General features: G+C 35.6%; 1 protein-coding gene across 2 annotated transcripts in view; it reads left to right on the plus strand.

Moving 5' to 3' along the window:
• VWA8 (von Willebrand factor A domain containing 8) overlaps nt 1-26,218 on the plus strand; it is a 342,943-nt gene that overhangs the window by 198,542 nt on the left and 118,183 nt on the right. For both annotated transcript variants that reach the window (XM_055335701.1, XM_055335702.1), the window contains 6 exons: nt 1,557-1,692; nt 4,082-4,201; nt 6,895-7,100; nt 8,347-8,498; nt 20,586-20,694; nt 22,276-22,414. In XM_055335701.1, coding sequence (XP_055191676.1) covers nt 1,557-1,692; nt 4,082-4,201; nt 6,895-7,100; nt 8,347-8,498; nt 20,586-20,694; nt 22,276-22,414 — 862 coding nt within the window. The remainder of the gene's footprint in view (nt 1-1,556; nt 1,693-4,081; nt 4,202-6,894; nt 7,101-8,346; nt 8,499-20,585; nt 20,695-22,275; nt 22,415-26,218) is intronic.

Raw genomic sequence — 26,218 nt, forward strand, 5'->3', positions numbered from 1 at the left:
TAGCCCCGTGTTTTGGGTAGCTGGAAAAAACCATTCCTCACCTTCTCACATAAGATCCTGGCTGCTGGGCCTGTCTCTCTGTGTAGATAACTCCTTTGTGTCAGTGGCACAAATAGACCCACATGAGAACCTTGGTGGTCCAAAGGTTTTTGAAGTGATTAAAGTCTTTAGAATCTCCCTTCTGAATTCTCCCAGGTTGGGCCTAACTTTCCCTGAACAGAGATGGGAAGGGTGGGGATTAGTGTTAGGAAGCTCTTTGTTTTCTGCCTCTTAAAAATTCAGTTTATTTATACCCAAAAATTAAAGAGAAAAACCTGTATCAGCTTTTTTTTAAGAATATGAATAAAATATTTGTGGTAGAGGGTATCATCTATTTCTCAATCTGTATTTCCTTAAAATTACTTGCCAAAACTATATAATGAGAAAAATTTATTATATGGTTCACTTTATGTTCTGAGATATTTCTTACTATTAAAAAAACAAGATTTGGTTTTACATTTAAATTCATTGAGTGTTTCTCCCATCTACTCTCTTAAAATGGTTTTAAGAGGTTATCCTAGCTTTTACCTTTCTCTTCATAATATCACCATTTATTCAGACACCTAAGACCTAGGACAGTCTCCTATTTTTCCTTTCTCTACTTCCCATCTAATCTCTTGCCAAGACTATAGATTATACCTCCAAAAAACTCTTCAGATCAATTTAATGCTTTCTATTTCCATTTTTCCATTCCTCCTCCCCTAAAATCAGGTCCCCCAAGCCACTTTTTTACCAAATTATTATAGTAATCCCCTTTTAGTCTATTTGCATATTGCTGCCAGATAGAATGTCCTAAAGTGTAGCTCCAAGCTTCATTCCTATCATGCCTGAACTCATAAATCTTTATGAATTTATTATTTAATGAGATAAAGTACATATTTCTTGATCTGGCAATCAAACTGTAGCAGAAACCTGATCTACCCTTTCAGACCATTCTCTCTTTTCTTACATTTAACCTCTGCTTCAGCCAAGATAGACTACTCATATTCACTCTTCCCTCAGTATGCCTCAGGCTTTCTTGAGTTTGACCATTGATTAGGGAATCAATGAATCCCACGTGGGTATCTTATGTCTTCACCATCCATTCTGATCTATTAAAATCCTGTACTTCTAGAGCTATAACAAATGCAATAGTCTAATATCTACTTTGATTGTGATGTCTCAATCTTCTTAATTCCCATGGCACTTTAATTTCTGTATTTGTTATACTTGTTTTAAATCTCCTCTAAAACACTACTCTGGGGTGTTAAATATGGACATCACCAACATAGGAATAATTATGATGCTAAAGGGAAATAAAGTGATTACTGCAGAGTTAACACTTTAGTAACTATGTGAAGCTTTTGGTGGAGATCCATAAATTTTGTTTCCAGCTCTGCTACATACTTTTTTTTGTGGTAGTATATCCATAACTTAAATAAAACTAGCTACTATTATAAACCCAAAGCAATGGTGATAAAAATTTTAAAACATTTGCTTTCATTTTTTTGTGTATGATAAATGTTCTGTCTTTAAAGGTTAAAGCAGTAAAGTTGGGTCATGTTCTGGTGGTAGATGAGGCAGACAAAGCCCCAACAAATGTCACCTGTATTTTAAAAACTTTAGTAGAAAATGGAGAAATGATTCTAGCAGATGGAAGACGCATTGTTGCAAGTGAGTATATAAAAAGGCTTTCAATATATGCAAATTTTACATCTTTGGTATCAAATCACACACTTAGCTGACTAATCTACAAGCAACAAGCATAAATTCAATATAACTGAAGCTGTCTGTGTTGACAGTCATTTTTAAAAGTCAGTACATCTGAATCTTTGTTTCACATTTTTACAGCCAGAGAGCACCTTTAAAAATTTCCATAGTACTTTTAAGACAAATCAGCTTTATATTTTTCTACTCTGAGAATACCAGCTATAATCTCATTATACTTATCTCTCCATTATTTTGTGCAATTTGTTTTCTTATTATTTGGATTTCTTAAAAGCTCTAGCATGTTTCTATGACTTATAATATTAAAATCAATGTTATTATTACTCAATAATTAGAAAAACTTGCCAGGGAGTTTTGTATGTTATATATATATATATTTTTTCATAGATATCTGAATCCGTGTGTGTGCTTGTGTATATATACACACGCACTCATGCATTCGCGCACATGTGCACACACCCATACACCCACACACCCCTACCTCAGGAAGAAGTTATCCTGTGCTTAGGACTATCTTCTTATATTCATTTCATTCATTCATTTATTTATTTTTCTTATTGTTAGAAAAACCATAGATTGATGAGTCTCATTTGTCCATTTAACTTATAAAGAAAAATTGTCTGATGTAATGTGAGAATATTTTCTAGTTTCTAATTTAAATTTTTGTGTGATGAGAAGACTTGAACATCTGTAACTAGCCATTGAAAATACATATAGGCAATAGCAGAGTAACCAAGCAAATTGAAACTAAGAACTAAAATCTTCAATATTCAAAGAGAATATGTCAAGAAAACCCCATTGAAAACGTACAAGTGCCTCACTAGAGAGGTTCTTCTTAGACATTATCATTGGGAGATGGCCATTTCCAAGCCTAGGAAACTAGCATACAATATAAATAATACAATTATAAATATAAATAATAAAAATATTCTAACATATCGACTTCACAGTGAATTTATTGGAAAAATGAGAATTTGAGTTAGCATGGATACTACCTCCTATGAAGATCTCATTCAGACTCTCAGGATCAGAATCTGCCCTTTTTAGATGCATTTTGAAGACAGTGAACAGAAAACAAGAAAAAAATTGCTCAAACAAAATTGTAGTTAAAGAGTGATTATCTCCTTGTGATCCTCTACATTTTCTAATGTATTTTTGAAGAGTAGTCTAGAAGAAAGGGAGTCATCCTAATTTTTAAACTCCAATTTGATTGTACACAATATTTTAAACACAAGAGCCTCTGAAGCTCTTCTGAACATGGTTTCTTAAAGCATCTCTTCTAGAGCTGTGTTTTCCCTTTTCTTTCCTTTTTTTTTGATTTTTTAATTGCCATTTATATTTTAATTAACTAATTAAAGTTTGCCTGTGACACATACTCTTTTATCCACCACAACTAAAATTAACGGGGCTCAAACATTAAGACTATTAATTGTATTTAGTGTACAAATATATGGCATATTTGAAAGATTATATTTAAAAAGATTAAGTGTAGATTCATACAGAGTCATCTCAAGTAAAACTGCAGGTGCTTCACAGCTATCCTTTTTAAAAGATGGACAGCCTAGGGCTGGAATTTAAATAAACCCAGATGACAAGCATTCCTTCTCAAAATAACCACAACAAAGTTTTTACCATCTGAAATTATCGCCTAGACTAGCAGTTCTATCTGAAATGTACATCAGCCAGTAGAATATTATATTCAGTTTCTTTACTGCCTTAAACATTTGCACAAAGGAAGTTTCCATCAACTTGCGGTTTCTTATTTTAAGAACCAAGGTAGAATTCTTTAATTGGAAATATGTCAACATTGCACTAATGAGCTGACTAGGTGCTCAAGGGCTTTATTCTATATTAAGTTTCAGAGTAGATAATTGGAAAAAGGAATCACTCATTTGCTGCGTGATGGCAGGCAAAGTGATGCAGCTACTGATCTTATGAAATCCAAAGGATATTTGGATTGTCCTTCAAGTATCCTTCGGATTATTCTTCATTATGGATTCTTTATCTTTTTCTTTTTTTGAGAAATAATAGCACCTCAAGCCAAATTTCAATACTGCAAAACAATATTTGGACAAGTTTGCTTTTTATATGTACATTGAATTTACATAAAAATACAAGTCCCTGTAAAATTCAGTATATGCTTCATCAGTATTCTGTTCTTAAGCACAATTCTCAAGAAAGTTTTTTTTCCCTATAACCAAATTGTGACAACCAGAGTTTTGGAGTTCTTTATGACTGAACAACATGACTGCTTACATTATTTCAAGGCCATCACTTGATATTCCTAAGAATTACTAAATATGAATAAAGACTAAATAGAAATTCTGTTTTTCAGATTCTGCTAATGTCAATGGAAGAGAAAACGTTATTGTGATTCATCCTGATTTTAGAATGATTGTCTTGGCCAACAGACCTGGATTTCCTTTCTTAGGCAATGATTTCTTCGGTACTTTAGGTAAAAACATTAATGAAAACAATAAAAAAAAATAATAGAAGTAAGAATAATGTCTTAGTAGTAATGCTGAAACGGGTCTGCACATGCTGCATGTGCTGTGTCATCATCCCAACCACCTGGTGAGAGTATTTGTTATCCTCATTTTAGAGAAGGAGAGTATCAGATATTCAGAAGGATCCACTTTTTCTGGAGTCACTTAGATAAGAGTGTTAGAACTGGGCTTCAAATTGAAGTCTGTCTGATTCCAGACCCTGTTTTCTCAAACTATTATACTATACTTTGTTGTTTGGAGCCTCTAAAAGGACAAAAAAAGGTCCTGCAATAAAGCACAAAATAAGGAATGGTTTGTAGTGTGGTTTTTGTCACATCCCTGTTAACTATAAGGATTTGAGACCAGCTCTGAGGTGACTGATTCACATGGATCAGAGAGGCCCTTAGACAAACTTCATCATCAGGAGACTTTTAGAAGGACTTCTCTATAGCAAGGAGGTAATTCTAGCTACCAATAATTCTCATGTTCAATATGAAGCAGGCTCAGTCTTCTAGTAGGATTCTTGATCTGACAATTCCATATCAGCAAATTTATTCAAGAGAATTACCTGTACAATGATTTAAGTACAAAGACAGACAATATAGCATTGTTTCCAGGAAGTAGCCAAACAATGGGAACAACCCAAATGTCCATTCAAATGGGACTGGATAAAGTAATTCCATAATACCCACATAATAGAGTCCGTGCAGCAGTGGAAAAAAAAAAAAAAAGAATGGGATAAGTTTACCTATGCTGATTAAAAAAACAAAAACAATCCTCAAGATATATTTAGTGAAACAGATAGCCATAATAGTGGTCTATCATTTGAATTAATAAAAAAAAAGGCAAGAAGGAGGTATATACATGAATATGCTTATACACATACAGAATTTCTACAGAAGAGTCTATCTCTCTGACTTCCTGTTCATTCTGTTCTATGATGCTCTTCCCGTCACTCATTCTTTTCCAGTCACTCTACCCTCCTGCTGCTTCTTGAACATACGAGATACACTTGCCTTAGGGCTATATATTAGCTATTAGCTATAACCCTCTGCCTGGAATGTTCTTTCTCTACCAATAGTTGCATTTGCTCAGATGTCATCTTCTCAACAAGACCTACCTGACTCACCTCCCCAACCATTACCATTTCCGACTTCCTGGGCTGTGCTTCTCTCTTCTTTTTTTCTCTCTTGGAAACATACAGTTTCTAACATTTATAGTTACAGTTCATTTTCAGAATATAAACTTAATAAGGACAGGAATTTTGTGTTTTTGATCACTGATATGTATAAAATTCCTAGAACAGTACTTGGCTCATGGGAAATATTTAATAATTATTTGATGAATGAATGAATAAAGGGTTAATATATTATATTTGATTTTCAGCAAAAAACATGTACTTCATATTTGTGTTCAAATGTGTATAGTCTGTGAGATACAAGCTTGAAGTTATCATAGCTTGCATTTTATTCAGTTACTTTTATAAATACATAATAATGATAAATTATGATTTGAGTGTTTTGTTTTGTTTTGTTTTGTTTGAGAGAGAGAGTATGCATGAGTAGAGGAGGAAGGGAAAAGGGAAAAGGAGAGAAAGAATCTTAAGCAGTCTCCATGCTGAGCCCCCTACATGGGGCTCAATCTCATGAGCCTGAAATCATGACCTGAGCTGAGATCAAGAGTCAGACACTTAACCAACTGAGCCACCCAGGCGCCCCTATAATTTGAATGATTTTTAAGAACTAGAAAGTTCTTTTTAAAATGAACATGCTAAATAATGCATATCTCTTTACTGTAACTTCCTTTGGCCCCTGGTTTCTTGGATTGTGAATCAGTAAAATTACGTGAACTTTTAATATGAGAAATCATCTGTCTTAAGGATAGGTTATACTGTTCCAGGATAATCTCAAGTTGCCTAAATTACAGTTGAAATATTTTTACGTTTCTTTTTCTTAGTTTTAGTTTAGACATTGTCTCTGAGGGCTTCCTTTTCCAAAACTAGCTTCCAAAGTGTATTCTAGCAATCTGTATAAGACACAAATTATGTATAGAGCAGTACTACTAATTCCCTCTTTCTGGATCCATAAAGAAGCACACGTGTATATATATGTATCGTATATACACGATAGGTGTATATAATTTCTGAAAATATTCAACATGTGTTAAAAATGCAGTCTCAGGACCATATGAAAAGTATTTTCCAATTAATAGAAAAGGAATAAATCACCAAAACTAAATGTTTGTATTTATGCGTTTTTAAAAAGACTCATGCAGGTATTGAAGAACAAATACACTGAACTGTTAATACTGGCTGCCTATGGAAGAGGGAGTGGGATTGGCAGAGACACGGGGAGTCTTCTCTTTTTTGTTTTTATTTGAGTATCTCCCATTGGGATTGTATTCAAATATATAATTTTTTTAACAGAAATAAATCTGTGAAGAATAAACCACACATCATTCAATTTCCTTTTCTTTTGCTTCAGTGATTTGCTTTCTACTCTATACCATCCTATTGTTGCACAGGCTTTCTGTGCAGTTTTACACACTTAAAAATAGAAGTGCTTTGGTGAACAACCAATGGCTCTTTAAAAGACCATTCCATAGTTCCTATGGCATTATAACGGATTACTGGCATGCTCAATGTGAATCTTTTCTCCTACAGGTGATATTTTTAGCTGCCATGCAGTTGATAATCCCAAACCCCATTCAGAGCTCGAAATGCTCAGGCAATATGGACCAAATGTGCCCGAGCCCATCCTTGAGAAGCTTGTAGCTGCCTTTGGAGAGCTGAGGAGTTTAGCTGACCAGGGCATTATTAACTATCCTTATTCTACCAGAGAAGTTGTCAACATAGTGAAGCATTTACAGGTATGACACATGCTAGTGCATAAAGGTTTAAAACAAACCATCAATCTTGGTTTTTTTTTAGATTGCTTAATTTATACCATGTCTTTCAATTTCTAAGATATAATACTGATTCAGATTATATAATATGAAGTGTTTTAATCTAAATTTTAAATCTGGAAGACTAACAGTTTATGTTAGCCTTTGAATTGACTTAGGTGAAATTCTATGCCATGGCCATCGTCAAGGAATTAGGAAATTTGGTGAGTCTTTTGGGGAGGGCAAAGGAAGACAAGAGAGTGAGACAGCAGGGAAACTTTACCACTGTTGGACTTTATACAACAAGCATGTTGTATCTGAGTGAAAAATATTTTCATTTTGAAAACAAAAGACACGGAAATAGAAAACTCAGTAGGAAGTAACTATTATATGCCTGTAAATACTGCAAGAAAGTTCTTTAAGATTCAGTAAATGGACAGGAAAATGCAATCCATTGTAGCCATGTACAATATATAGTCCACCTTGGTGAAGAAAACAAAAAACCCAGGTCAGCAGTACTTTTATAATAAATAATAGTCTCTTAGCAAAAAGTCACAACCCAATGACTCTTGACCTCTGACCTATCCCCAGTCCTCTAAGGAAAATCTAGAAAGGAAAATAGAAAGCTTCATTCTGCGTATTAAACCATGAAAAGCCCAGCTCTGATCCCTGTGCCTAAAGAAAATCAAGACAGAGCCAGTAGAGGACACAGAGTACACAGCCAGTGTAAATCTCGCTGTTAGTAATATTTTCTTTCCTTCCGCTATTCCCTGTTTGTCTATTTACTATACTTTCTATGTTCTTCTTCTCTTCTTTTCTTGCTCCTTTATCTTTCCTTTCATTTACTCACAGATCTGTGACTTCTCTAAATACTTCTATATAGATATCCAACACTGTTCTTTCTATGGAAATAGCATTTTTTTATTTAGTCAATCTACTACTCATCTTAAAGGCAATGAAAGTCACCAAACAGGATCAGAGCATTAATTTAGCATTTGAGAGAAGGAAGTGTTCTCCCTCAAATTCTAATATTTATTTGAAAAGGAAAATATTAAGTTATCAGAGCAAACAAAGGAAAATGTATATATTCCTCCTATCTTGTTACCAGAAAAGGTTCATAAATATCTGCTGAAGTTTATTCAATCATTATTGTTGTATCATTTTTTAATCTTTATTATATTGTATGTTTTATCACATGTGTCATAAGGGTTTTTTTTTTTTTTAAATACAGAAATTTCCCACTGAAGGTCTCTCCAGTGTGGTTAGGAATGTGTTTGACTTTGATTCGTACAACAACGACATGAGAGAGATTTTGATTAACACTTTGCACAAATATGGGATACCTATCGGAGCAAAACCAACCAGTGTGCAGCTGGCGAAGGAGTAAGGCAAACTCATTATTGATCAAATACTCTTAGAGGTTATTGTTCTGATTCTGAAATGGTGATAATTCTGAGTCTACTGTTACATGCTACTAAACTGGCATAGTGTGGAAATTCCATGAGTAACCTTTTCACATATATATTGCTATTTGCTGGCTGGATTTCAGTCAAATAGCATTATTTATAGGTCTGTAAATTGAGAATTTTAATTATTTTGAATGTCTCATGAATAGATGTAATCAAATAAAGGGAAATATTTGTTTCTTTAACAGTCTCTGTCCTTTTGTTGAATTACTGTGAGTCTCATTGTTTCCTAATCTAGTGCAAAATCATGGTACAAATATGAAAACTACATAAAGGGAAAATATGTATTTAGTTAAGATGATCTTATTTATGTCACCATATATTTTTCTGTTGTGATCGTTTTCTAAATTTATCTTTTAACTTGAGAATGTTGGTTACTTATTTCAGCTTGAAAAAGAAAGAAGTAGTGAAAACAAGTGGGTTTGTTTCATGTAGGCCAATTCCCTGCCTTTTATTTTGAAATTATAGGCTATATACTTAACCTTAGTAAAGAATCTTATAAATAATGTTTACCGGAAAGATAGCTGATATAGTTTATTAGTAATTAAGTCAGTGCAAATTCACTAGAAAACAGTTTTAGATTTGTATCACTTAATTGATAATGCATCTAATGCTATCTTTTCTTATCAATTACCATAATTCTCAAGGGACAATAATTACTTTCAAATTATTATTTAAATTTAATCTCATATAGGAGGCACTCTACTTTTCTTAGAAAAAAATTGTTAAGTATAAATTAATGATTAGTCCAGCTATACACACACATACATATATATATACATATATATCCTAAGTGTATTTATCATCCTTACTCATTTATTCCTTAAAGTTATAATAAGAACTTGTGAGACTATATATAGATAAAAATAAATTTTTAAAGCTTTAATAATTTTTTCAAGGATTCTCAAAGAGAAACAAATATTTCCCTTTTATGATAAAAGCACAAGATGGAGTTATGTTTAAATGATCAGTGAATTGATTTATATTACTAGTGAATGAGTAATTTTTTTTAAAAGAGTCATTTGGTGTCAGTTACTAATACAATTTTCTCTAAAATACTGTTTTACTGATTGATTAGCAGTGTTTGTAGGCATTGTGAAACTAGTTTGCCTTCTATAATAGAGAGTTCAAGAAATTATCTTTATTATGCAAACTTCTTATAAGTGCTTCTGTTTTTTTACTTCCTTTTTATGAACTATATCTTTATCTTCAGTTGGAAATAAGATGGCTTTTATTACTGTTAACAAATTGCTATAGAGTTCTGGCTTCATGGAAGCCAGGCTTATGATTTAAAAATAACTGTTGGATGCTTGAACACTTGAAATAAAAATTAAAATACATATCAGTTGGTAAGGTCAATCAAAAGAAAATGGTTGGCATTTTAGGTTTCTAAGGAAGACAAGTAAAATTGTTTAGCGTATTCATTAGTCTTCCGTTCTAAACTGAAAAATCTTGCCATGGCAAGTTAATTCTAACTCTAATATTTGTGAGTGGAAATAGTACATTGAGCCTCTAAGCAAGATGGTCACACTCATGCCTAACATGGGGATGGAAACAACCGCTTGTCCACCCACTGCATATAGCTAAAAATAGTCTCATAGATGAGTGAATTTTCCCTTGGGTTGGAGATAATAGTAGACTGCAGTTTGCACATTCACACATTTTTTCCACATCGGTAAATTTCAATGGCTTGGGCAGCTGAAGAGTAGTGATGTCATTTTGTTGCCCTCTAAGTGAAATCCACAGGTTCCATATGTCTATTTCTGTTGAATAGTCCGTCCTGTACTTTGCTAGGGTAGCATGGGAAGGTGACAAAGCAATGGCCTAGGAATTTAGCAGTTCATCACATATTCAACCTGTGTGCCAGGTCAGTGCTGGAGAAACAGATCTTAGCCCATTGGTAAAATGAGGGCATTTATTACAGATAGGGTAATTATTTTAGCCTCTAATTAGTCCATGTTTAACAATGGAAGGGGGTACATTTAATAGTAACTCTGTAAAAAGAGATGTAAAATAAGACTGTCCTAGTAAGGCCTGAATATAGGGTCATTTTCATAAAGTTAATAAGGGGAACTTTATTAAGATAAGATTCCTTCCTATTCTAACATCCTTTGCATTTTAATGTAACCTTAATTTTCTCTCCTTGCAAAAACAAAAAAATAAGAAATAAGTTGATACTAACGTTTTCTTTTTTCTCCTTAGAGTAGCACACCATTAATAGTAATCACATAGACCTCTGAAGTTTTGCCCCATAAGGACATAAACATTGTACTTCACTAGACCAGTTCTTCCTGGCTGCTCCTGCCCACCTCTGCATATACTGTGTCAGTGAAGAAGATCCACATTGGGCTTCTGTTCCTAAAAAAGAAAGACAAAATGTTTTAATTATTGTTAATATCCTTTTGCCCTGAATAAAAAATCCTTGCTATAGCCTCATAATCTTGTTCCCTAATCCAACCATAGTGTTTATCGGATGGGAGCAAAATTACATTGAGTCCAGAATAAAGTGTTCACATTCACACTCAAGATGGGGATGGAAAATAATTGGCTACCCACTGTATATAACTAAAATGGGATGTAAGGCAGGCACTGTAGAAGAAGGAAGTTTTCACATGGGCACAGATGATACTACACCACTGTTTGTACAGTCTTCTACAGCACTTTTTTCCTCAGCTGCAATCAGAATATATTTTGGCTGTTTAGTGATGTTGCATTAGTGCTCTTTGGTGAATTCCCAGAAGAGATGCTGTCACTTCCCCTTTTGTCTCCTAATGGGTGCAAGATGGTACCTATCACTCATCTCTGCAGATTTTCAAAGGTCTTTAATAAACCTTGGCTAAACCTGGTACTTTTAGGCTAAGTCTTACTGAGTGGTTATTTTACCTTGTGTGGTCATGCCATAATGCAACTCTTCTTCTGATCTACAATATATTCCTAATTTTTAGTACTGAGATCAGAATTGGACACCTAGACCCTCACGTTACATTGGTCTCTTCCCACTAGTACTTCCTGAGAGGTTGTTTTTTTTTTTTTTTTTGATCATCGTTCCCTTTTAAGTTTCTAATATATGAGATAGGATAGGCCAGGTAGCTGTAGCCAAATAAGGAGACACACTGGGAGAAATTTAGGTAGAGACAGAAGGATTTGGGTCAAAATTCAGGCTCTTAAAAAAATAACCTGAGCTATTGAGTTCCAAATGTCATTGTTGGGGGGGGGGGATAAATGAGTGCACACATACATAATTAAGTCCAAAGATCCAACCAATGGCATAATGATTATCTACTATAGTAGAGATAGATAATAGATTTCAAAGCAGAGTTTTCTTGTTTTTCCCTTAAATGAGCTTCTTTTCTGAAGTTTCTTTTATTTAGAAATAAACATACTGCTAGTGCATTAGTTCTTCTAAGTTTAAAAATGTGTTTCAGAGTAATTTATGAACTCAACATACTGGAGAAACATTTGCTTCAAAGGAAGAAAAAAATCTGTATCTTGTGACATAATTTTAAGTTACGTATACAATATCTTTTCTTAAATTTATATGCCACTGTCAATTTGACATTTCTTAAGATGAGAGAATTATCATTTCATAGATTTATAATGGAATATACTCTACCTGTATGTTTATGCTAATTAACAACAATATTAATGATGGTAATGAAAGCAACTTACAGAAAACTATGTGCCCAGCACATTTCCAGGCATTCTCTTTACATGAATTTAGATAATCTTCATAACAAACCTATCCTATATAATGTTATATATATACATATAATATTGGTATTGCATTTTGTAGATGAGAAATTTGAGGTTATGTCACTTGCCTAAGGTTAGATAGCTAATAAGGGGCAGATAATATGCATATACATAATTTTAATTCCAGTTCTAAGTACAAATATAAAATTGGTATCCAAACTATAATCAGAGTTAGTCCTTGGATACTGAAAATTGCTGTAATTGGTTTAAAAGGTCCTTGAGATTTTAAGTAAGCATGTTGGAATTATCATTGAATATGATGTCATACATGTGTAATATACAAATTCTTCATAGAGTTATAATAGATTCAGATTGGGGGGGGGTCCCAAGTCCCCAGTGATATTGTGCAATGAAAAGTAAGTCAAAAAGCAGATTAGCATAGACTTTTGGCACAACAAAGATCATTTTAGAGACCCTTCATTCCCAGTTTAGTTTTCCTTTTTTTTTTTTTTTGACATAGTGAAGGATCATGAAATAAAACATAATAAAAACATACTGTTCCCATTTAGAACAATAAAAACTAGACTTTGTCTGCCATATTAAAAAAAAAACGGACGGGCCATTATTCCTTCCTAATTTGGAACACAAAACTAATTTATAGAATCTTCTCAAAGGCTGTGATCATTTCCAAATAAATCAAACATTCAGAGAAGTTATCTCTATCCTCTGAAGTTATCATCATGTGGTTTTCTTTCCCTGTCTTCCTTAGGAGACACACATGTCTATAAAATACTTAAATGATCATCCATCTTACTCTAAATATTTTGTCATCAACTCTGTTGATTTCTTTTTTAATGCAGCTTAGTTTATTCTTAAATTAGTTTTGTTGTTTGTTGGCTGGTTTGTTTTTTTATGGGGTTTTTTTGGAGAGAGAGAGAGAGAGAGACCATGAAGGAGGAGATGCCAAGGGAAAGAGAAGGAATCTTAAGCAATCTCCATGCCCTTGTAATTACTTCCAATGTCCTATTGACATCTATATTTTCTCTGCCTTCCTATGGTTTCTTAAAATTTTTTAAATTTCATTTTTCAGGCAAAATAGGTAACTTTGAATTAATAAGATCTAGGTCCTTATGAGCTAATATTTTTCTTAACTTTTTTTTTTTTTAAGTAGGCTCCACACCCGGCATTGGAGCCCAGCACAAGACTTGAACTCAACAACCCTGAAATCAAGACCTGAACTGAGAGCAAGAGTCAGACGCTTATTCAACTGACTCCCCAGCCAATATTTTTATTAAACTTTTTAAATAGACTCACATTTTAAACAAGTTAAAAATAGATTGATACCTATCGGTAGTAATTGCTTTTGAGAGAGGCCCTGCAGAAGAGAAAGGAAGCCCCACTTTCTGTACTGTTTTAATATTCTAATGTGTATTATTTTCTATATTTTATTTTTTAAATGTCTACCAACTATCTGGGCACTGGAATTATTAATTTTGTTTTCTTATTTAAGTAAAATAAAAATAATGAAGTAAAGGTCTATTCTGAAATTGCCATATTTGGGGACACCACACTGTAATGCCTGCCCTTAGGGTTTAACATTGACACCCTTCCCAATAGCAAAGGAGAAATCACATTAAGCAGGCATTTCTATTGCATTTCAACACAATATAAGTAAATTTATGCATTGGTAGACATCATCATAAACATATCGAATGAGGGAAGACAACACTTTCAAAGCAGCAAAAATAAAAATTGTTGTGCATATTTGCAGACAGAACAGCTTCATCTATAATGAATGTCTCAAAGGGTATCTGTCTAGAATTGGTTTTCTATGTTAAAGACATAGAAATGTCCTGTGTAATTAGAACCTCAATAGCAGCTGCTTCTCTGACCAAAGCCAATTCTGAGGTACCAGAGGCATCAAGGAGAACATTCCAGCCAGGGCCTCTCTTTGGAGTAATTTCATTAGGTTTATCTTTGAAAATAGGAATAATTATCAGTTTACTGTTTATCATATTAAATTAAGACTCTTTTTAAAGTTTTGTGATTCTCTTTACATTTTCCAAACTATATGTGCTATAATTTTCTTTTTATAGTCTTGGTTTTTACAAATGAGTCCACAGTGCTGATCCTGGAGTTTTAAGGTGTGCAGTTCCATTCTGCATGATGATTTACTTTCATTTCATAAAAGAGCTCTTAGTTTTCAAAAGTAATAAGATTTATATAATGACATCCCAGAACTATAATGAGCAGAAGAGTGGCATTGGGTTTTATAGTTTCATACCCTTTGCCCCATATTCCCTTGGTATGTTATAAAGTAGCTTCACAGCCATTTCGTTTGCTTTCAGTTCCTTTATGAAGATGCAGAAAAAATTTAAAATATAATCAGTCTACATAGAAATCATTAAGGTTTATGAGTCTTCTTTCATACTCATCTTAAACAGTCTCACAAAATTATCCTTGGATTCCCTTAAGCATTTTCAAGTGATATCTGTCACTTGCCTGCATAGAAATCCCCAATCTCCACCTATAACTAACTCTTCCAAATACAACTGCAAAGTAGTTTGCATCATTTATTGAGTCATGCAGTCAGAATGCAATGGGGGAAGAATGCTGTGGTGGTCTTGAGATGAGAAACAAGTTGGTAAAGATGTTGGCACTTCTGAGGTAGCCGAGCATTGATTTATTTAACGAACAGCATTGAGCATTTATGTGGTAAATGGTGTGGTTTGAAGTGGTGAGGTTCGGAGCCCATGGCCAAGAAAGAATCCTTGAGACCTTCCACGGTATTTTGGAAACAAGGTTTCCAGGATCCTAACGCGGCTAGCTGTTGTTAGGAAAAGGTCATTTATTACTGCTTAGTAAACCCTCAGTCATGTGACCCTTCAGTTGTCTATTAGTGGGCCATATGCTTGGAGGATGATTGCTAACCTGCATCTTGGTGGATGGAGAAAAGGAAGTTTCCAAAGAAATCTTTGTATGTTAAAGAAGACTTACAGGATCCTGGGGGGCTGGCCTTTTGCCCTCAGCAAATTGTCAACATCCAGGCAGCTGAGCTCCCAGAAGAAGGTCACTCTACCTGTTTCAAGGACTTGTCAATGGACTGTAGGCAGTAAGGAAATTTAATTTTTTTCTTTTGCCTTTGTTTCCTACATCAATAAAGACGAGGTAGGGAGTCAGAAATATAAAGGTGAAGAAGGCTTCATATCTGCCTTCAAGGAGGTCCCTCAAGTAGAGTGACTTGTGTTATGTGAGAGGCACACTAGAGAGAATCAGAGACATAGGATTGCTGCCTTCTGCTCTAGGAGAGTCAGGGAGGATTAACCAGGCTGAACACTTAAGGGATTACTGGGCCCTCTCTAGTCAAATAAAACACTTCAAGCGGAGACAGTTTTAAGAGGCTGTGGTGCATTTTGGAAATTGCAAGTAGTTTGGTGACTCAAAGGGCGAAGTGAGGGCATGCCATGTTGATGGGCCTAAAAGGGAGAAAAGAGTCAGGGAATCCCAGAAGAATTTTCTGCCAAAAAGTAGCATGCTCAAATGCATAATTTAGAAAGATTACTTTTGGGTTTTTTTCCGGGTCTTTTTGTTTTGTTTTGTTTTGTTTTGTTTTTTAAAACAAACTGAAAAGCAGTGACGCTGACAGCAGAAAGACCTGTCTGGAAGCAGCTGCAGCTATCCAGGTGATGATCAGTGAGGGCTGGCCTGTAGCAGTAGGAAGGAAAGGAGGCCCAAGAGCAATAGAGATTTCAGTGGCAGAATGGATGGGTTCTGAGTACCAGAGAGTCAAAGATTCAAGTGAGATGTAAGCCTTACCCTTGATAAATTCATCTCGCTGGGGAAACACGAAAACTGCCAACCTCGCCATGCAACGTTCTATTCAAAGTGCTATATTCACAGTAGGGTTATCTCATCCTATGGGTCCTTCTTGTGGGAAATAACAGAGGTTCTCTGTGGGGAGTTGGAAGGGTGGGGAATTTCCAACTGGGAAAGATTCAATCCCAATCATTCTTGATGTGGATGATTAGAAAAGGGAAGAATTTAAGGTTAGAAAATACTAACATGTGGCTGTAAAGCAGATGGCAGAAAAAAAGAGAAGTTTTTGCAGTAAAACTTGAAGAAAGATGAGAGAAAGGAATCCTAAGCCCCAGAACCGTACTTTGGCAACTTCTTCGAGGAGGAAGAAAGCCAGAGATGTGTGGAGCAAGCTGCCAGTGTCTGCTCTGGCACAGTGACGCGAGGCACCAGCGCTAAGACTACACAGTGGCATTCTGGATTATTGGGACATGTTTTTGAGAACCGTTAGCCAAGAATACCAAGTTTCCCCCAAATCTTTGTCCATCTCATGCATCCAAATTATTCTTCATTTCTGTGTCCTCAGCAGGACCTAGGTGACAGAAGTACGCAAATCTAAGAAAGTGAAAGCCATCAAGTCTAATGCAGAGCCAGGCAAAGAAAGGAAATGCATCTATACATAGTTGTTGTGTGCATGGCATTTGCAGCAAAACAAAAGTAATTTGCCAGTGATGTGTGAGATTTTAGGGCAGGGAGATTCAGAAGTTTCTAGTAAATGAGGGTGGATAACTGGGAAATAGTAATATCCATTATTACTTAAAGTATTTTAAGAGGGCTTTTCTATTTTCTCTTTTTAAGTACGCTTTTTATTTTAGTAAATATAAATATTTGCAAGGGATTCACTTCTGACCTTGCTCTGTAAATCTTTATTCTGTATCAGGTCTTAAATTTGAAAATTGCAAATTCTATAGAACTATATTCTTAAAGTTTCTAAAAAGGGGCAGCCCCGGTGGCTCAGCGGTTTAGCGCCACCTTCAGCCTGGGGTGTGATCTTGGAGACCCGGGATTGAGTCCCACGTTGGGTTCCCTGCATGGAGCCTACTTCTCTCTCTCTCTCTCTCTCTCTCTCTCTCTCTCTCTCTCTCTCTCTCTCTCTTCCATGAATAAATAAAATCTTTAAAAAAAATAAATAAAATAAAAGTTTCTAAAAGTTCCAAATGTGCAGATTTCCATGGAAACCCAGAAAAGCAAGAGATTCATTCTGCTCAGAAAGAAATATGGGCAAGAGATGCAAAGGAAAGTGATATTTGAATTGGGCCTTAAGAATGAGAAGGACTTCACCAAAGAGGCAATAGCAGAGGAGTTCTGGGAAGAGGTAATAGCCTCATGGAAGCATGAAAATACATAGTGTGTTCAGGAAGAGCAGCTGGCAGTTCAAGGTGGCTAAGGCCTAAATTGGCTGGAGAGGAAGAGGAAGGCATTAAGAGCCAAAAGTGAAAAATATGTGTTGGGGTTATTCTATGAAAGGCTCTAGTAAATTCAGTTGGACAGTCCAACCTAATTTTTACCGGAGGTTAGATTTAAAACATTAGGAGTTCGTGAGGACTGCTAAAATCGGAGTTCTTTTTCTTCTCCAAGAAGGTAGTAATTGATGAAGTTTTGAGAGTTGGTTGGAACTACCCTGAAGGGTTCCACTCTTCCGATAAAAATTAGTAGTTCTTGTGGTAAGGAGATGTTTTAGGAATTGTTGCTAATAGGTACATCAACAACTTTCAATTGCATAATGCCCCTAAAAAGATCCAAATCTTTTTCATCTGTTTCTTTCAGACTCCAGAAATAGTATTGGCAAATGTTCAGAGAAGGCAGAAATTTGCCAGAGCATACTCTTTAAAACCCCAGCTCACCTCTTTATGGAAACAATCTTAGACAAATCTCTTGCATGTCATTCAGTATTACTCAGCTTTGGTGTCCATATGCATCATGTTATGAATTGTATGCATGTTTAGAAAAACATTTTTTTTTGGCTTTCTATAACTTGCTCAAGTGCTATAATTTGATCTGAGTCATAATTTTTGGTATTCACCTTTCTTTTAGTTAAAACTTTCACTTCCAGATCTTTATTAATACTTCCACAAGGGGATTAAGAAACATCACAACATATGAATACTTCGTTGTTTTAAAAAACATAAATTCATGAATGACATTGAAGATTAAAAATTATTGCTATTTATAGGCCTTAAGTTCATCCTCCTCCCTCCTAAAATCAAATCCAGACATCATTCCAACCAAGACTTTAACAGAGTTAAACAACACAAGTGTCAGGACCTAAAAATCATGGAAAATACCGTTGTCGTTTCCATGAAATCAGGTGTAACAATTCAAGTGTTGTTCAAGTTGGGTGACAGATTTCAGTAATGGAATGTAGGGCCTTTTGCTACCTGGTTATTTGTTTAGAGTTAGCCCCAAATTAATGTTGATTATGTTTCCAATTCCAATGCTTGCTCATGCACCCAAATACAATGCTTCCCCTCCCCCCCCTGACTACTGACTTATTGAAGATAAGGGGAAATAGTTGGTTAGATTTTTTCCACAGCTTATTGGGAGGACCTAGTAGTGAAAAATAAATGGGCTTTGGTTTACTTTAGTTGACCAGTCTGGAGCCCACAGGAAAAGTCTTAGGAGAAAACACTTCGTGTTCCCAAGGAGCTGGATGGAGTCCATGTGTTGTCTGACTCCAGAACACCCTACATGTATCTTTCAGTTTTAGCTGTTATTGCCAACAGCAATCTTGTTGTGTAGTTCCAAAATAGTTTCTATATGGGGTACCTGAAGGCCCTTCCCATACGCCACCAACCAAACAGCTAGTGGTATTTTTGGATGGAGCCAGGCAACCTGTAATTTCCATGAGTATTATTTAGAATGAGTTTTCAAGTTCAAACCAGATTTCATGAGTATCTCAGAAATTATCCATAAGAACTGCAAGTTGAATAAAGTTACTTTTTCTCAAATGGATGGTTTTTTTTTTAAGCATCTGTATATTTTTATGGGATTATTAAAGGCTATTTTTGATCAATTTTTTAAGGGTAGATATCAACCTGTCAACCAAGGATCAGTTTTTAAAGCAATTGTCCACTTCTAATTAGATTTCAAGATGTGTAACTGTTTCTGTTTTCTTTAAAGAGCTAATTTGAGAAGCATTTAGAGGCTCTTTTTATAAGCTTTAACAAAGCATATTTGTCTACCAGGGCACTGATTATTGGTAGGTATAGGTATTTTCATTCTGATTATTTACTTTGACTCCAGAGCACCAAGGTAATGTAAGACTATGGAATCTAGGCACTGATACTTCCCTCCACTCACTCCTCAGGCTGTAAGGAACCTTGCAGATCATCCCCTTCATTTCACAAAAGAAGAAATTAACACTCAGAGAAATTAGTCAACTTTCCCTTCCCAAGTTTGCAGAGCTAGTTAATGAAAGAACTAGAACCCAGGCTTCCTGCATTTTATTACACCAATTCTAGGTTAGACGAAAATTAGGTGTGTCCTTTTGTTTTCTCTTTCTCTATTTGGAGATTCAATTCTCCTTTAGTGAACTGCTGAAAACAAGTGAAGAATGCTATTTATTCACTGAATAAAGAGAAAGAGATTCTAGTCTGCAACAGGTTTTCAAGATCTACCCTTTTGACACAAATGTGTTTTTATTACATTTAAAAGAGAATACAATAATGGTGTTCTTAAAAACTTAAAAATATGTGACTGGTAGTATTGTGTAGTATTTATTTGATTCCAAATTAATAGAATAGACTTTAAAAATGGATGAATTGCTTCATTTTTTTCTCTATATCCTTTCTATACTAGGAATTGAGGTGTTAAGTCACTAAGTATTTTACCAACTCAAGGAAAAAATATGTAAACCTTAATTATATTTATCATCAAAGTAAAAACAGAATAGGACCTTACCTTCTGAGTTTCAGAATTTTTTAAAGTTTTTATTTAAATTCCAGTTAGTTAACTTACAGTTAGTTTCAGGTCTACAATTCAGCACTTCCATACATCATCATGTGCTCATCACGACAAGTGCACTTGTTAATCCCCATCTCCAATTTCCCCAGTCCCTCCACCCACCTCCCCTCTGGTAACCATCAACTTGGTTCTCTAGTTAAGAGTCAGTTTCTTGATTTCTCCCTCTCTCTCTTTTTCCCTTTGCTTGTTTTATTTATTTAATTCCACGGGTAAGTGAAATCATGGTATTTGTCTTTCTCTGTCTTATTTCAATAGCATTATACTCTCGAGCTCTATCCATGTCATTGCAAATGGCAGGAGTGTAATCTTCTTTAACTATATTCTAAATGTTGTATTGTAGACTACCTTTTCATAAAATAAAGTATAACTTGCCTGTAAGTGAATGAAGCATTCTTCAAATTTTTTTATGTGGTTGATAATAGCTCTTTTTTTTTTTTTTTACTATGGTTTGGAAACAAGAAGAAATGTTTACTTTTCAAATCATCCTTGCCAGGTTGCCTCTGCCAGAGCAGACGTTCATGGGCTACTGGACAATTGGTCAGTCAAGAAATGGAATACAAAAACTGTTGTGTCCAGCAGAAACTCACCATATAGACATAAAGGTTGATACCATTATTTCTTCATTAAAATATTGAATGTTACAGATTTTTCTATATTTTCCCTGGAAAGAAACCCATACAATCTCAGAAATGACTTGTTCTGAGGTTATTTTAGGTTTAGCTTCTGCTCCAACTCTCAGGGCAATCTGGCCTCTGAGATTAATAATTAATAATACTCTATGTAATTACTAATGGCTAATAAAATTCCTAAGAGCTAACCTGAACTAGAGTCAGGTATGTTGTGTTTTATCCTAGGACAGTTACTCCATGATATTTGCTGTCATGTAAAGAGGCAAAGGGAAGAAGTATCAGTCATCAGTAGTTGGAACAGAAACTCCATTTTGTATTTCAGGCAGAAAGGGATTTACTGTGATGAATTAGATGCTTATAAAATCATTAGAAGGGACAGAAGAAACAGAAGTCAATGGGCCACCACTGGATTTTTAGTCTCAAGATCAATGTTCCTGCTTCTACTACCACCCCTGTTGCTGGCAGCTATGTGGCCAAGCAGGATCTGCTAACTTTTTCTGTAAAGAGCCAAATAGAAAATATTTTAGGCCGTACAGATTCTGTTGCAGCTACTCAATTTTGCTGTGGTAGCACAAACGCAAACTTAGACAATATTTTAGTAGAGAAACATGACTATGTTCTCATAAAATTTTATTTACAAAAGTAGGCAGTGGGTCAAACTTGACCTGTGGACCATTCAAGTGCATTTAGTTGGCAGGACCTGAATCATATCCAGAACCCTTACTGGAAGGAGAGTATGAGGAATGTAGTTTCTAGACTTCCAGCTCCTGAGATACAGACTAGATAGAAAGGGGCGAGGTAGAGTGTGGCAGGGATGCTACAAGAGCCAGTATCTAATCCAGACATTTTTGATAAATTAAGGACAGTACAACATGCAGATATTGAAACTCTGGTTCCATCTATATAGTTTTTCTATATAGTTCTCATCTCTAAGTACCCAGCCCTAATATAAATAACATTATTAAATTAATTCTGCCTGCTTATGTTAATATTTAATAGTTTTCACTATGTGTGTGTTATAGTCTACGTTTTATAAATAAAAGTAGTGGTTATCAGAAAGCATTTTTTTTATTTCAAATGCCATTTTTTAAATATTTTATTTCAAAGACCTAGGTCCAGCCCTTATTTTCTATATAATGATATAATAATCATTCTTTACAATGGAACTATATCAGAACCTGATTGATACATTTACATTATTCTCCTGTTTGGGACAGCCCTGGGTCCTAATACTTGGAGTTCAAAACTTAACTTTTGGCTTAAGAAGGAATGAAGTAATGAGAGATCCTATGGGATTTTATATCTGGTATATTTTGTGAATAAAAAGAAAAGAAAGTGAGAAGTTAAATAAGATAGCACAAATGAAAGCATTTATAAATGCAAGTATATGGTATCATTATTGTCATAGGTACCGTGGCAGTCAAAATAATTAGAAGAGTTAATTCAACATGTTGAGTATTTTGAATTTAAACTCTGTATTTTAGAGGAACTTTAGCTTTTCTACATTTTGGTAACCACCTAAATTCCTTAACCCAGATAATTACTTTATTTTAGGGTCCAGCACTTATAAACATACAGGAGTATCCAATAGAAAGATATGAAGAAAGATCCCAAACCTTTACTGAAGAATGTGCCTCCTGGAAGTTACCATTGGATGAAATTAACTTAATCTGTGACATTGCTACATCACGTGGTATGTCAATTTATTCTTTTGATTTTTCCTTCCTGGACTGATTTTTTTTTTAAGAGGGATTAAAAGAACCTCTAAACATCAAGGAGTCTATGACAGATTCAGTAACAGTGTCATTTTTGGATTGGATAGTAATCGTATGTAATTTAGAACTAATTTCCTATAACAACCTAACAAAATACTATTGTGGAATCTACATAAGGCTGCTAACTTTGTATGCATATGTCTGTTTCTCATTACAACTGTAGCACAAAGTTAAACACACCCAGGCATGTGCTAAGAATAGAAGGGGAAAAAGAAAAAGAGAAACATTGGATTTGGGGGCTGGGATTCCAGTCTGATGATTGCATGAACCACAAAAGCCGGGCTGGAGTGATTTGTAGTCGTTAAACTTATTGTAAAGAATGGCAAATACGGGATGTGAATTTTGGCATCTACATTTCTGGACTGTTGCCATTACCTACTGATTCATGCAATGTTCCCTGGGTATGGCTTAGCAGAAGTTTTCAATTGATGGCAGTTATTAAGTTCCTATTAAACAGAGGTGGTGACAGAGGAAAAGGAGAAAGTCTCTCACTTGCCTAAGATGGGGATCCTTGGGGTGAAAATACAGAAGCAAATTTTTCCTCTTTTAAGTTCTTTGAATATTGTGTATTCCTAAAAATCAGCTTTGTTGAATAAAAATACGTGCTTTTTTTTTTGCTATATTTTTTTATTGGAGTTCGATTTGCCAACATATAGTATGACACCCAGTGCTCATCCTGTCAAGTGCCCCCCTCAGTGCCCGTCACCCAGTCACCCCATTCCCCCACCCACCTCCCCTTCCACTACCCCTTGTTCGTTTCCCAGAGTTAGGAGTTTCTCGTGTTCTGTCTCCCTTTCTGATATTTCCCACTCATTTTCTCTCCTTTCCCCTATAATCCCTTTCACTATTCTTTATATTCTCTGAATGAATGAAACCGTATAATGTGTGTCCTTTCCAATTGACTTACTTCACTCAGCATAATACCCTCCAGTTCCATCCACGTTGAAGCAAATGGTGGGTATTCGTCATTTCTAATGGCTGAGGAATATTCCATTGTATACATAGACCACAGCTTCTTTATCCATTCATCTTTCGATGGACACCGAAGGTCCTTCCACAGTGTGGCTATTGTGGACATTGCTGCTAGAAACATCGGGGTGCAGGTGTCCCGGCATTTCATTGCATCTGTATCTTTGGGGTAAATCCCCAGCAGTGCAATTGCGGGGTCGTAGGGCAGGTCTATTTTTAACTCTTTGAGGAACCTCCACACAGTTCTCCAGAGTGGCTGTACCAGTTCACATTCCCACCAACAGTGCAAGAGTGTTCCCCTTTCTCCACATCTTCTCCAACATGTGTTGTTTTGTGTCTTGTTAATTTTCCCCATTCTCACTGGTGTGAGGTGAGATCTAATTGTGGTTTTAATGTGTATTTCCCTGACGGCAAGTGATGCAAAGCATTTTCTCATGTGTCTGTTGGCCATGTCTGTGTCTTCTTTGGTGAAATTTCTGTTCATGTCTTTTGCCCATTTCATGATTAGATTGTTTCTTTGCTGTTGAGTTTAATAAGTTCTTTATAGATCTTGGATACTAGCCCTTTATCTGATATGTCATTTGCAAAGGTCTTCTCCCATTCTGTAGGTTGTCTTTTAGTTTTGTTGACTGTTTCTTTTATTGTGCAGAAGCTTTTTATCTTAAGTCCCAATAGTTCAATTTTGCTTTTGTTTCCCTTGCCTTCCTAGATGTACCTTGCAAGAAGTTGCTGTGGCCAAGTTAAAAAAAAGTTGCTGTTGTCTGTGTTCTCCTCTAGGATTTTGATGGATTCTTGTCTCACATTTAGATCTTTCATCCATTTTGAGTTTATCTTTGTGTCTGGTGTAAGAGAATGGTCTAGTTTCATTCTTTTTTTTTTCTTTTAAAGATTTTATTTATTTATTCATGAGAGACACAGAGAGAGAGAGAGAGAGAGAGAGAGAGAGAGAGAGGCAGAGGCAGAGGGAGAAACAGGCTCCATGCAGGGAGCCCAATGTGGGACTCAATCCCGAGACTCCAAGAGCACACCCTGGGCTGAAGGCAACACTAAACCACTGAGCCACCCAGGCTTCCCCTAGTTTCATTCTTCTGCACGTGGCTGTGCAACTTTCCCAGCACCATTTATGAAGACACTGTCTTTTTTCCAGTGGATAGTCTTTCCTGCTTTGTTGAATATTAGTTGACCATAGAGTTGAGGGCCCATTTCTGGGTTCTCTATTCTGTTCCATTGATCTATGTGTCTGTTTTTGTGCCAGTACCACACTGTCTTGGTGATCACAGCTTTGTAGTACAACTTGAAATTCGGCATTGTGATGCCCCTGGCTCTGGTTTTCTTTTTCAATATTCCCCTGGCTATTCGGGGTCTCTTCTGATTCCCCACAAATCTTAAGATTATTTGTTCCAACGCTGTGAAGAAAGTCCATCGTATTTTGATAGGGATTGCATTGCATGTGTAAATTGCCCTGGGTAGCATTGACATTTTCACAATATTTTTTTTAAAGATTTTATTTATTTATTCATGAGAGACACAGAGAGAGAGGCAGAGACACAGGTAGAGGGAGAAGCAGGCTCCATGCAGGGAGCCCGATGCAGGACTTGATCCCGGGTCTCCAGGATCACACCCTCGGCTGAAGGCGGCACTAAACCGCTAAGCCACCAGGGCTGCCCTGTGAAAATTAATATTTTCACAATATTAATTCTTCCAGTCCGTGAGCATGGAATATGTTTCCATCTCTCTGTGTCTTCCTCAATTTCTTTCAGAAGTGTTCTATAGTTTTTAGGGTACAGATCCTTTACCTCTTTGGTTAGGTTTATTCCTAGGTATCTTATGCTTTTGAGTGCAATTGTAAATGGGATTCATTCTGTAATTTCTCTTTTATCAGTCTCATTGTTAGTGAAAATACGTGCTTTAAAAATATACGGTTTGGGGCAGCCCGGGTGGCTCAGCGGTTTAGTGCTGCCTTCAGCCCAGGGCATGGTCCTGAAGACCCAGGATCGAGTCCCATGTCAAGTTCCCTGCACGGGGCCTGCTTCTCGTCTGCCTGTGTCTCTGCCTCTCTCTCTCTCTCTCTCTCTCTCTCTCTCTCTCTCTCTCAGAAATAAATAAAACCTTCTAAAAAAATACACTTTTTTTGGTAACAGACTGGTGCTCTTGTGAAGATACTTTACTTTCACTAGTAGAAAATAAATATGGATTTTGGGGATACGGTCTCAACTTTGGCCCTTGTCACATCTGTCGGGATTGGAAATAAGTATGCTGAGATCCTCTGCTCCACGTCTGTGAGAGGTGTCACTGATCTGGAACACGTTTCTGGTTAAACCTTGTCCTGGCCTTCTTTTCTTCCTTTTTTTTTTTTTTCTTTTTTCTTTTTATTTATTTATTTTTCTGGCCTTCCTTTTCAAAACAACCTTCCACTGCTGTCAGTAAGAATTTGCCTGTAAGACAAAACTCAGATGCTGCCCTTCCTATAATTTGACTCCTTATTTTAGTATTGTCTACATATACAAATTTGAGTTTCTGTTGCTTTTTTCTTTGTTGTTTTTTTACCTCTTTTGTATTTGTGAGAGAAAAGTATTTTGAGAGCTTAGAATCAGAGTTATTGTGTATGTATATGTGTGTGTGTGTGTGTGTGTGTGTATGTATATATCTCAATCAATCCCAGTTGTAAGTCATCCACTGAGTTCCAACTATGTGCTCAGTTTCATGAATCAGATTTCACTGGACCTCTTGACCAGTCAGAAAATCTCTTGCGG

This window comes from Nyctereutes procyonoides, unplaced genomic scaffold (assembly GCF_905146905.1).
Source record: "Nyctereutes procyonoides isolate TBG_1078 unplaced genomic scaffold, NYPRO_anot_genome, whole genome shotgun sequence".
Taxonomy (NCBI): domain Eukaryota; kingdom Metazoa; phylum Chordata; class Mammalia; order Carnivora; family Canidae; genus Nyctereutes; species Nyctereutes procyonoides.